This window comes from Neoarius graeffei, chromosome 28, assembly GCF_027579695.1.
Source record: "Neoarius graeffei isolate fNeoGra1 chromosome 28, fNeoGra1.pri, whole genome shotgun sequence".
NCBI lineage: Eukaryota > Metazoa > Chordata > Actinopteri > Siluriformes > Ariidae > Neoarius > Neoarius graeffei.
Window position 1 is genome coordinate 1,302,822 of NC_083596.1, and position 12,627 is coordinate 1,315,448.

A 12,627-nucleotide genomic window follows, 5' to 3' on the forward strand; every position below is an offset into this window, starting at 1 on the left:
GCTGGACTCAGGTGTGTTCTTTACCTGCAGCAGCTCTTTAGCCGATCCTCGCCGGTCCACGTCCATCTCCAGGCAGCGGTTCAGGAAGTCTCTGAAGATGGAGGATAAACGCTCGGGGTTCTGCAGCTCTGGAGTGCCGTTAGTGGCGATGAGATACAGCGCCTACCAGTGCAGAGGAAGAGAAATGCACACTGATGTGAATGTTTATTAATATTAAGATTTATTAACACGCATATTCATCTAGCTACTGTAACAATAAAATAAATAAAATATTATTAAACCTGAGTGTTAAATTTTATGATATGATGAATTTTAATCAGACACATCTATCTATCTATCTATCTATCTATCTATCTATCTATCTATCTATCTATCTATCTATCTATCTATCTATCTATCTATCTATTTGGAATAATTACAGTTTCTGCAGGCAGCTGATTTGATGTTAAGTTTTTCCCCATTTTTGAATCATTAAAATCTTTAAAAGCTTTTTCATTAAAATTGATTTTTTTTCAGTGCCAAATTATTTTTGTTGATGGTAAATAAAAGTTTCATCCAACAGTTTTTAAAGTTTTATTGTGATGTATATCATGTATCATGGGAATGTTTTCAGATTCCAGGATGTAATATTTGTTTTCCTTCAGCCCTGAACTCAGGCTGGACATTTCTTTATTTTCCTGGCTGATGATTGGCTTATTTTTGAAAATAATTTCTAAAAATGAGCAAATTTATCTGCTGATAGAACAAAAGTGTTTTAAGCAACAGATTTATTGTCTTTGTTATTTGTTTTATTGTAATGTTATAATATTAAACACTGGACACGTCGGACTGTATTTCAGGTATTATCAGCTGGTTGGATGTTTCTCGCGGTGGTGTGTGTCGGGTGTAAAACATTCTCCGTGTTCCTGGGAGACTGCATCACACCCACTGCTTTACACTGAGTATTTTTTTTTAAGTCTCGATTTTGTAATCACACTAATTTCACTGCGTCTCACTCGTTTAGTTCCTAATCTCAATTAGAATCATCATTAATAATAATGAAGGTTTTATTTAAGGAGGCGTCGGCTTTAACTCTGACCAGAAACTCTACAGAGGAGGACAATTCAGTTCTGTGTGGAAAAGCTAAAGTGACATCATACATCAGGGAATGTTCTAGAACCAAACATCTACAGCATTGCGGGGGGGGGGGGACTGTGATCAAATCAATCAGGAATGAGGGAAACCATTCCCAGGAGTGTGTGTGTGTGTGTGTGTGTGTGTGTGTGTGTGTGTGTACCCTCAGTGGGTTCTCATTCAGGTACGGTGGTTCTCCCTCCACCATTTCTATCGCCATGATGCCGAGGCTCCACACATCCACTTTGGGTCCGTATGCTTTCCGGGTCACGACCTCCGGAGCCATCCAGTACGGCGTTCCCACCATTGTACTGCGCTTGTTCTGCTCCGGAGTGATCTGAGCGCAGAAACCAAAATCCGCTGCAAGGATAGAAGAAGAGGAGGATAGATAGATAGATAGATAGATAGATAGATAGATAGATAGATAGATAGATAGATAGATAGACAGAGAGGGTCAGAAAGTATAGTTCTAGATATGATCCGTCAATGTGACTTTGTACTGTGTGTGTGTGTGTGTGTGTGTGTGTGTGTGTGTGTGTGTGTGTCTCACTCAGTTTGACAGATCCATCCATGCCCAGCAGGATGTTGTCGCTCTTGATGTCTCTGTGAATCACCTGATTGGAGTGCAGGAAGTCGAGAGCCTGCAAACACTGACACTCGCACGCACACACACACACACACACACACACACACACACACACACACGCACGATAAATGACAGAGAGAGGTGTGTGTGGGTGCGGGCGTGTGTGTGTGTGTGCGTGCGGGCGTGTGTGTGTGTGTGCGTGCGGGCGTGTGTGTGTGTGTGTGTGTGTGCGTGTGTTAATTACCTCTCGGCACACTGCTGCAATCTGCCCTTCATCCATGCAGGTTTCCGTGACAACGTCAGTGAGCGACCCACCTGCTAAATACTCCATCACTACCCACAATTCATCTCCGACTAAATAACTGAGAGAGAGAGAGAGAGAGAGAGAGAGAGAGAGAGAGAGAGGGAAGGAGAAGGAACGAAAGAAAGAGATGGAGAGAGAGGAAAAAGGAGAGAGAGGGAGAGAGAGAGGGATGGGAGGGGGGAGAGAGGGGGAGAGAGAGAGGGGGAAAAGGAGAGAGAGGGAGAGAGAGAGGGATGGGGAGGGGGGAGAGAGAGGGGGGAGAGAGAGAGGGATGGGGAGAGGGGGAGAGAGAGAGGGAGGGAGAGAGAGGGAAAGAGAGGGGGGGAGAGAGAGTGATGGGGAGAGGGGGAGAGAGAGGGAAGGAGAGGGGGAGAGAGAGAGGGAGGGAGAGAGGGGGAGAGAGAGGGGGAGAGGGAGGGAGAGGGGGGAGAGAGTGAGGGAGAGAGGGGGAGAGAGAGAGAGGGAGAGAGAGAGAAGGAGAGAGGGAGGGAGAGGGAATGAAAGAAAGAGAGGGAGAGAGAGAGTGGAAAAAGGAGAGGGGGGAGAGAGAGGGAAAGGGAGAGAGAGAGAAAAAGAGAGAGTGAGAGAGAAGGAGAGAGAGAGGGAGAGCAAGAGAGAAAAAGAGAGAGAGGGAAAGAAAGAGAAAAAGAGAGAGTGAGAGAGAGAAGGAGAGAGAGAAAAAGAGAGAGAAGGAGAGAGAGTGAGAGAGAGAAAAAGAGAGAGTGAGAGAGAGAAGGAGAGAGAGAAAAAGAGAGAGAAGGAGAGAGAGTGAGAGAGAGAAAAAGAGAGAGAGAAGGAGAGAGAGAGGGAGAGGGAGAGAAAGAGAAAAAGAGAGTGAGAGAAGGAGAGAGAGAAAAAGAGAGTGAGAGAGAGGAGAGAGAGAAAGAGAGAGAAGGAGAGGGAGAGAGGGAGAGTGAGAGAGAGATAAAAAGAGAGAGAGAGAGAAGGAGAGGGAGAGAGGGAGAGAGAGACCTTCAATTAGTCTTTATTAACATAACAATTTTAATTGATACAGTTTTGAATCGTCTGACAAGTATATGAACAAAACAAAAAACAAAGAAAGAAACAAACAAACAACAAAAAGGAACAATTCAATCACAATTTGGTGAACTTTAAGTTAAAAGTATATGTATATAGTTGTACAACACATACAGATATTACTGACAGTCTGTTATTTATATCGTCATTTAAAAAGACAAAAGCAAAGATTCATCAGACACACAACATAACACGCCTCCTCGCCCCCACATTTCAAAAACTCATCTACACACGAGGTCATTTTATAATAAACAAATTCTATTTTCAGCCGAGCTGCCACTAGACCTTTGGTCATGAGAACAGGTCGACTGACCCTGATCCCAGCGTTTTATTTCTCCTTGTGAGCCAAATGCTCATTTTAGCCTGACCCATCAGAAAGTTAAGAAGACTAATCTTCCTTCATTTCGATGCACTGTATTTTAAACTGAAAATGAAAGTTACCTCGCTCAGCTCCTCTTCAAATTCCCTGAACCATTCTTTCAATAAACCAAATAAACTTCTTAACCTTCCGCATTTTAGCCATAGATGTTGCAGTGTTTTCGCCCGTAGTCAGCTGGGATAGGCTCCAGCTCGCCTGCGACCCTGTAGAGCAGGATAAAGCGGCTACAGATAATGAGATGAGATGAGATGAGATGAGATGAGATGAGATGAGATGAGTTGAGATGAGATGAGATGTTGCAGTGTTTCCTCATCCTGTCTGTTTGTGGCCGCGGCCCCATGCATTATTCTCCACTGGAGATCTGCAGTGCGTTTCTCTATAGGAGTTTTGTACAGGGACCTCCAGCATCCTCTGGGGGACGAGCCTGGTGCGAGCAACCCTGACCACTTCGACTCCTGCACTCCATCCAACGTCGCTTTGTGTATGACCTTGACACTTAGATAGTATAAGGCCTTTTTTGATGTTGCTGAAAAGTCCGCTAGTTGGGGTGTTTTAAAGGATAGAAGTGTCTGTTCCTCCTCATCCTGGTTTTCTACCACAGCAGCGATAGCTAGAGATGAGAAGAGCAGTTCCCTTCCATGAACTTCTGGGACAGGTTCTGTTCCGAGTGCCCTTCTGAAGTTACCGGGGAGTGAGGACAAGACTTTGTCCAACAGTCTTTGTAGCAAGCGGATTGATTTTATTCCTGACTCCTCAGTCAGTCTCTCGGCAGTTTTCCATGTCCTTCCACTCCTTAGGTTAGCCAACTTCACCAGACCAACCCTTACAAACGCTCTCTTCACACCTGCAGAGTTCAATGTCCTGCTCTGTATGAAGTCATTATGAAAAAGTGGTTCCTGTCCAACATCGCCATAAAACCGTGTGGTAAGTCTCTGAGCCTTTATGACCTTGTTCCAGGCCTTTAGCATGGCTTGATAAAATCCCATAGTCCCGGACAAGTCCGTCCCTTCCAGCCTCATCAAAAAGAGATGTTTGTCATCACCCAGATTCCCAGCTTTATGTAAGAGTAGGCAGGCTGTTTTTGTCCACGCCAGCTCTCCCCTGTATAGAAGACGCTGTGCTGACTGTAAATGGAAGGCTGTGATGTGACTCTGCAGATCAATTAGTCCTTGACCTCCTTCATGCAGGGGTAAGAACAGCATGGCAGGTCTGGTCCAGTGATATCACCACCAGAAAAAGTTTACCAGCTTCTTCTGGATCTCCTTAACGAGTGCTTCCAGTGGATCTAGGACAGTGAAACAGTGCCACAGCATCGAAGCAACCAGGTTGTTCACAACCAGAGCTCTCCCCCGGTATGACACCTGGGGCAGGACCCAAGTCCATTGAGACAACCTGGCACCGACCTTCTCTATAATCCCTTCCCAGTTTTTCTTTTTTAAAATCTGCACTACCAAGGAAGACACCTAGACATTTCATTCCCTCCCTGCCTCACTCCAGTCCTGCTGGCAGAGTTGGCAATCCTTTCCTTTGCCCCTGACCCATTATGTCTCATCTCATCTCATCTCATCTCATCTCATCTCATCTCATCTCATTATCTGTAGCCGCTTTATCCTGTTCTACAGGGTCGCAGGCAAGCTGGAGCCTATCCCAGCTGACTATGGGTGAAAGGCGGGGTTCACCCTGGACAAGTCGCCAGGTCATCACAGGGCTGACACATAGACACAGACAACCATTCACACTCACATTCACACCTACGCTCAATTTAGAGTCACCAGTTAACCTAACCTGCATGTCTTTGGACTGTGGGGGAAACCGGAGCACCCGGAGGAAACCCACGCGGACACGGGGAGAACATGCAAACTCCACACAGAAAGGCCCTCGCCGGCCACGGGGCTCGAACCCGGACCTTCTTGCTGTGAGGTGACAGCGCTAACCACTACACCACCGTGCCGCCCGACCCATTATGTATACTGTACATTTTCCTAAGTTTATTTTGGCAGATGATGGTCTTTCATATAGGGCTAAATTGCACATAACACTACCTACATCCTCCTGTCCTCTTATAAAGACAGTCACAACATCCACATACAGTGGTGCTTGAAAGTTTGTGAACCCTTTAGAATTTTCTATATTTCTGCATAAATATGACCTAAAACATCATCAGATTTTCACACAAGTCCTAAAAGTAGATAAAGAGAACCCAGTTAAACAAATGAGACAAAAATATTATACTTGGTCATTTATTTATTGAAGAAAATGATCCAATATTACATATCTGTGAGTGGCAAAAGTATGTGAACCTTTGCTTTCAGTATCTGGTGTGACCCCCTTGTGCAGCAATAACTGCAACTAAACGTTTCTGGTAACTGTTGATCAGTCCTGCACACCGGCTTGGAGGAATTTTAGCACATTCCTCCATACAGAACAGCTTCAACTCTGGGATGTTGGTGGGTTTCCTCACATGAACTGCTCGCTTCAGGTCCTTCCACAACATTTCCATTAGATTAAGGTCAGGACTTTGACTTGGCCATTCCAAAACATTAACTTTATTCTTCTTTAACCATTCTTTGGTATAATGACTTTTGTGCTCAGGGTTGTTGTCTTGCTGCATGACCCACCTTCTGTTGAGATTCAGTTCATGGACAGATGTCCTGACATTTTCCTTTAGAATTCGCTGGTATAATTCAGAATTAATTGTTCCAGTGATGATGGCAAGCTGTCCTGGTCCAAATACAGCAAAATGGACCCAAACCAGGATACTACCACCACCATGTTTCACAGATGGGATAAGGTTCTTATGCTGGAATGCAGTGTTTTCCTTCCTCCAAACATAACACTTCTCATTTAAACCAAAAAGTTCTATTTTGGTCTCATCTGCCCACAAAACATTTTTCCAATAGCCTTCTGGCTTGTCCACGTGATCTTTAGCAAACTGCAGATGAGCAGCAATGTTCTTTTTGGAGAGCAGTGGCTTTCTCCTTGCAACCCTGCCGTGCACACCACTGTTGTTCAGTGTTCTCCTGATGGTGGACTCATGAACATGAACATTAGCCAATGTGAGAGAGGCCTTCAGTTGCTTAGAAGTTACCCTGGGGTCCTTTGTGACCTCGCCGACTTTTACACACCTTGCTCTTGGAGTGATCTTTGTTGGTCGACCACTCCTGGGGAGGGTAACAATGGTCTTGAATTTCCTCCATTTGTACACAGTCTGTCTGACTGCAGATTGGTGGAGTCCAAACTCTTTAGAGATGGTTTTGTAACCTTTTCCAGCCTGATGAGCATCAACAACGCTTTTTCTGAGGTCCTCAGAAATCTCCTTTGTTCGTGCCATGATACACTTCCACAAACGTGTGTTGTGAAGATCAGACTTTGATAGATCCCTGTTCTTTAAATAAAACAGGGTGCCCACTCACACCTGATTGTCATCCCATTGATTGAAAACAACTGACTCTAATTTCACCTTCAAATTAACTGCTAATCCTAGAAGTTCACATACTTTTGCCACTCACAGATATGTAATATTGGATCATTTTCCTCAATAAATAAATGACCAAGTATAATATTTTTGTCTCGTTTGTTTAACTGGGTTCTCTTTATCTACTTTTAGGACTTGTGTGAAAATCTGATGTTTTAGGTCATATTTATGCAGAAATATAGAAAATTCTAAAGGGTTCACAAACTTTCAAGCACCACTGTAAGCAGACAGAGCTACATTACCTTGTTCTTTTACTTCCTGAAATGGAAGCCCTAATATGGCCCTTTTCCACTACCCTTTTTCAGCTCATTTCAGCTCGCTTCAGCTCACTTCAGCCCGACACGGCTCGCGTTTCGACTACCAAAAACCAGCACGACTCAGCTCGTTTCAGCCCTGCTTAGCCCCTAAAACTCGCACGGTTTTGGAGTGGGGCTGAAGCGAGCCAAACCGTGCCGAGTGAGGTTGGGGGCGTGAGCAGACACTCCCCTGTGCACTGATTGGTGAGGAGGAGTGTCCTCACATGCCCACACACGCCCCGCGAGCACGCTGGGATCTGTAAACACCGTAAACCCGGAAGAATAATAATTACGAATTGCGAGAATTTCTGAAGCCTTATGCGCCTCGCCTCATCTATACGCTCTTGCCAGTATCTGTCCGCGTTGTCGGTGACAACAAGCCACAGCACCAAGACCAGCAACACTAACGACTCCATGTCCTCCATGTTTAGTGTTTACTATCCGGGTCGTGAGACGACCGCTTAAAAGCTCACTGAATCAGTGACATACAGAGCATCGTGGACGAGTTCGCGGAGCGCAAGGCTCGTCGTATGCCCTTCAAATAATGCACGCAGTAGGCTATTGATGTTTTATTATGAGCCATGTACAGTATGTCACCTAATGTTTTTTTGTTTCTGAGTTACATGTTCGTTTGAAGGACTTAATGTACAAAATAACATAGTTGCACCCCGTAGTGTTGAAATTGGTAAACACAGTGCATTCAGTGAGGTTTGCACCGCCCTCCTTTTATTTCTGACTCTTCCTGTCACCACTCTGAGCGCTCATTCGTATGCCCTTCAAATAATGTGCGCAGTATAGGCTATTGATGTTTTATTATGAGCCATGTACAGTATCCTAATGTTTTTTGTTTCTGAGTTACATGTTCGTTTGAAGGACTTGATGTACTAAATAACATAGTTGCACCCGGTAGTGTTGAAATTGGTAAACACCGCAGTTGCGGACATTTTGTAGCCTAAAATGATGTTATGATAAGCTTTAATAAAGGACCCGGTCATTTGCCCCGCCCCCGGCCCGGCTCTGACTTGTTCCGCCACTGTCACTGATGTCACTGTTTGCGCTGCTTAACGACATCACGTGACGTCCACCCACTTTCGCTAACTCCACCCAATGTGTCCACCCACTTCCAGCCAGCACGGTTCAGCGCGGTTGTAGTCGAAATGCAACTCCAACAGCCCCGCTCAGCTCGACTCAGCTCGACTCGGCACAGCACGGCTCAGCCGCGTTTGTAGTGGAAAAGCGGCATTATATCCTGTCGAAGTTTATGTAGTTAAGGTTCTATTGCTGATGAGTACAACTGTCCTGATAAAGGATATCCTTGTCTGATCCCTCTAAAAACTTTAACTGGACGACTAAGTCCACCACCGACTTTTAGGATAACAGAAGCTTTGGAGTATAGTAGTTTAACCCAGGAAATAAAAAATGTTACCAAAACCAAAAACTCTCAATGTTTTAAACAAATATTCATGATCAACCCTATCAAAGGCTTTTTCCTAATCAATGGATAAAAAACCAAGTATAAGTTCTTGAGTAATTGATAGATCGATGATATCATGTATTAAGAATAGATAGTCTATTATTGTACATCCAGGAATGCAGTATGATTGATTTATGTGTACTATAGTGTCAATGTAGGGTGGCACGGTGGTGTAGTGGTTAGCGCTGTCACCTCACAGCAAGAAGGTCCGGGTTCGAGCCCCGTGGCCGGCGAGGGCCTTTCTGTGCGGAGTTTGCATGTTCTCCCCGTGTCCGCGTGGGTTTCCTCCGGGTGCTCCGGTTTCCCCCACAGTCCAAAGACATGCAGGTTAGGTTAACTGGTGACTCTAAATTGAGCGTAGGTGTGAATGTGAGTGTGAATGGTTGTCTGTGTCTATGTGTCAGCCCTGTGATGACCTGGCGACTTGTCCAGGGTGAACCCCGCCTTTCACCCGTAGTCAGCTGGGATAGGCTCCAGCTCGCCTGCGACCCTGTAGAACAGGATAAAGCAGCTAGAGATAATGAGATGAGATGAGATGAGATGAGATGAGATGAGATAGTGTCAATGTGATTTTTTAAATCTATTTGAGAGGCATTTAGATAGTATTTTATAATCAGTACACAGTAATGAAACAGGTCTCTAATTTTTTAGTAGTCCAAGGTCCCCCTTTTTTGGTAGCAGTGAGAGAACTGCTCGTGTGCAGCTTGTAGGTAACCTCCCTGAGTTGAAGCAGTCCATGAAGACTTCCTGTAAATCTTTTCCCAATAATCTACAGAAATGTTTGTAGAATTCTGACGGGAGGCCATCGATACCGGAGCAGCGTCCATCTGACATGTCCTGCACTGCCTTTGACATTTCCTTCATTGTAATGTGGAGCAGCTTTAGTTGTAAACACTTCATTGTTTCAGGAGCAGCTGCTTGGTCTGGTCTCAGCGTTGGTAGTCCTTTGTGCAGCTCTTCTCCTGAGGAAGAGTCACAAGTTCCAGTGCTAAAGAGGTCCTTGTAAAAATCCATGGCCAGTTTTCTCTTTTCCACAGGATCTTCTGTAATTTCCAGTTTGAGGTGGAGCATGAGATTTTGTTCTCTCACTTTCTTTTCTAGTTTGAAGAAGAATGACGTCGGGGCGTCCATGTCTTTAAGTGTAGAGATCTGTGCTTTTACCAGGGCTCCTTTTGCTTTCTCCTGCAGAAAGGAGCCTAAAGCGCTCCTCTTATCCTCTAGCTTTGTAATGTTATTATGATCATTTTGATTAATGATTTCCTCCTCAACCAGTTTGATTTCTTCTAATTTTTTTATTGTGTTTCTCTCTGTAGCTGATGAGTGTGCTAAGTAGTGTTGACAGTAGATCCTGATTTGGACTTTCCCCACCTCCCACCATGAAATTAAATCATCAAATTCATTCTTTTTTAATCTCCATTGCTCCCAAAAAGCTGAAAAGTGTTTACAGAAAGAATTGTCCTGGATTAGCCTGATATTGAACTGCCAGTATGAGCTTTGTGTTGAACAACCAGATAATGATAGATCTGCTGTTATCATGTGATGATCTGAGAAGCCAACAGGTGATAGTGTTGCTGTTTTTGTTTGATTCCTGCAGTGTTTACTAAGATAAATCCTGTCTAGTCTGGCTGCACTTATTCGACCTTCTGTCACTTTGACCCGTGTGTATTGCCGTCCTGTTGGGTGAAATTCCCTTCATGTATCTGTCAATCCATGTTCCTTCAACAAACCAGATAATAATGAAGCTGATTGTAAATGTGGTTCTTCTCCATTCCTGTCTATTGTAAAGTGTGTTGTGCAGTTCCAGTCCCTTCCGAGCACCATCACTGAGTTGTTATTATACTGTTTGAGAGTATTACTAATTTTTTGGAATAGTTTGACCCAGTCTGAGCCAACATTGAAAGCGTAAACATTTATGAATATAAAAGGTGTATTTTAAATTGTGGCCTGCACTATAATAGCCCGACCCTGCTCCACTTCACTGAAGGAAATGTGTGAAAGACTCACGCTCTGTGATATTAATACTCCTGCACTTATGTTAGTGCCATGGCTAAAGAAAACCTGCCCCCTCCAGCTCATCCCCCAGTCCATCCCATCCCCCAGCCCATCCCCCAGCTCATCCCCCAGTCCATCCCATCCCCCAGCCCATCCCCCAGCTCATCCCCCAGTCCATCCCATCCCCCAGCCCATCCCCCAGTCCATCCCATCCCCCAGCTCATCCCCAGCCCATCCCCCAGCTCATCCCCAGCCCATCCCCCAGCCCATCCCCCAGCCCATCCCCCAGCTCATCCCCAGCCCATCCCCCAGCTCATCCCCCAGCCCATCCCCCAGCTCATCCCCCAGCCCATCCCCCAGTCCATCCCCCAGCTCATCCCCCAGCTCATCCCCCAGCCCATCCCCCAGCTCATCCCCAGTCCATCCCCCAGCCCATCCCCCAGCCCATCCCCCAGCTCATCCCCAGCCCATCCCCCAGCCCATCCCCCAGTCCATCCCCCAGCTCATCCCCCAGCCCATCCCCCAGCTCATCCCCCAGCCCATCCCCCAGTCCATCCCCCAGCCCATCCCCCAGTCCATCCCCCAGCTCATCCCCCAGCCCATCCCCCAGCTCATCCCCCAGCTCATCCCCCAGCCCATCTTATTCTGATCTCTACTTCTGTTTATATTTAAGGAGTTAATCCTTAAACTTCCCATGAGTAGCATTTAAGAGGAAGAAAAAAACATAGAGAAACACACCAGTAGAAGAAAAGACACCCTCAGTGCTTTACCCATTTTATTTCCATCTACAGAGAGGAGTTTCCCCCTTCTTTTCTCAGTTTTGTCAGTAACTTTTTTAATTGAAACCTTTTTTGCTTGTTCAGTTTCTCTTCACCAACTTCCTTTTTAATTTTTACAATCGACTTTATCAGTTTATCAACATCAGGCAAAAAAGTGTTCACGTCTACAGTATGTTTACCAAAAGTTTCATCCAGAAAATCATTTATTTCATGCACTGTGTAAAGCTGTTTGTCATCCTGTGATAAATAATCAGAAATATCAGAAAGGGCTCATCATCTAACATTTCTTCATCCTGGTCCATCTCACCTTCTAAACCCACTGCTGCTGTCTCTTTAACCTGCTCGCTTTGCTGGGCGTTTCCCCCTGACTGGGCTGGGGACTGTTTGGGACAGTGTTTACTTCTCACTCATCCTCTGTCACGCCTCCACTTCCGGGTGTTTCCACCGCAGGTGCCCCCTCAGTGTTCGGCTGAGCCACGCCCCCTGGTGTCTCCGCCGCAGGTGTCCCCTCAGTGCGAGTCTGAGACTCGATGCCGACCCGAGAGGAGCTGCCCTCCCCGGCCTCGGTGTCTAAACCCGAGTTTCTGTCCGCGGTCTCACGCTCCGCTTGCATGCAGTGCGGACAGAAAAAGCACTCGTGTCCAGCGTTCCCACACTCAAAACACTTCATATTTCCAGAACTTGCGTACACCATGTAATACCCCTCCTCATATTTCACCCTAAATGAGATCTCTAGTGATGGAGAGTTGAGGAATATAAACCTGTCTCCGCAGAGACTGAACATGCTGCAGCTTTGGGTCTTTACAGCCGAGGTGAACAGTTTTAAATCCGCTTGCGAGCTTTTCCCAAACCGCTGTAACTCTCTCCAGCGCTTGGTTAGGGATGAAGGGAGGCGCTCCCTCCTGATACGGTCACTTGAGTGGTCGGTACAGCTACCGAAGAAACTACAACTAAACTATCATCTAAAATAACACCACTTTCAACCAAGGAAACGACCAAACGCTCCTCTCTCAAAAACACCACCACAGCTTTATTCATTCTCGAGCCATAGAACATATTTTTATGACCCACTTGCTCACCAACAGCAAGTAAAACATCCTCGACAGTAAAGTGCAGGTCGGCCGTGATCCTGACCCCATGTCCGATTGACAGGGACAGCAAACTTCTACTAGGGAGGGACGCCATCCTGCA

At 45.7% G+C, this 12,627-nt stretch overlaps 1 protein-coding gene across 11 annotated transcripts in view; it reads right to left on the reverse strand.

The window, feature by feature from the left end:
- LOC132875575 (serine/threonine-protein kinase PAK 3) overlaps positions 1 to 12,627 on the reverse strand; it is a 57,341-nt gene that overhangs the window by 3,588 nt on the left and 41,126 nt on the right. For all 11 annotated transcript variants that reach the window (XM_060912453.1, XM_060912455.1, XM_060912452.1 and 8 more), the window contains 4 exons: positions 1,944 to 2,061; positions 1,664 to 1,763; positions 1,277 to 1,473; positions 25 to 162 (listed from right to left, as the gene is read on the reverse strand). In XM_060912453.1, the coding sequence (XP_060768436.1) occupies positions 25 to 162; positions 1,277 to 1,473; positions 1,664 to 1,763; positions 1,944 to 2,061 (553 nt within the window). The remainder of the gene's footprint in view (positions 1 to 24; positions 163 to 1,276; positions 1,474 to 1,663; positions 1,764 to 1,943; positions 2,062 to 12,627) is intronic.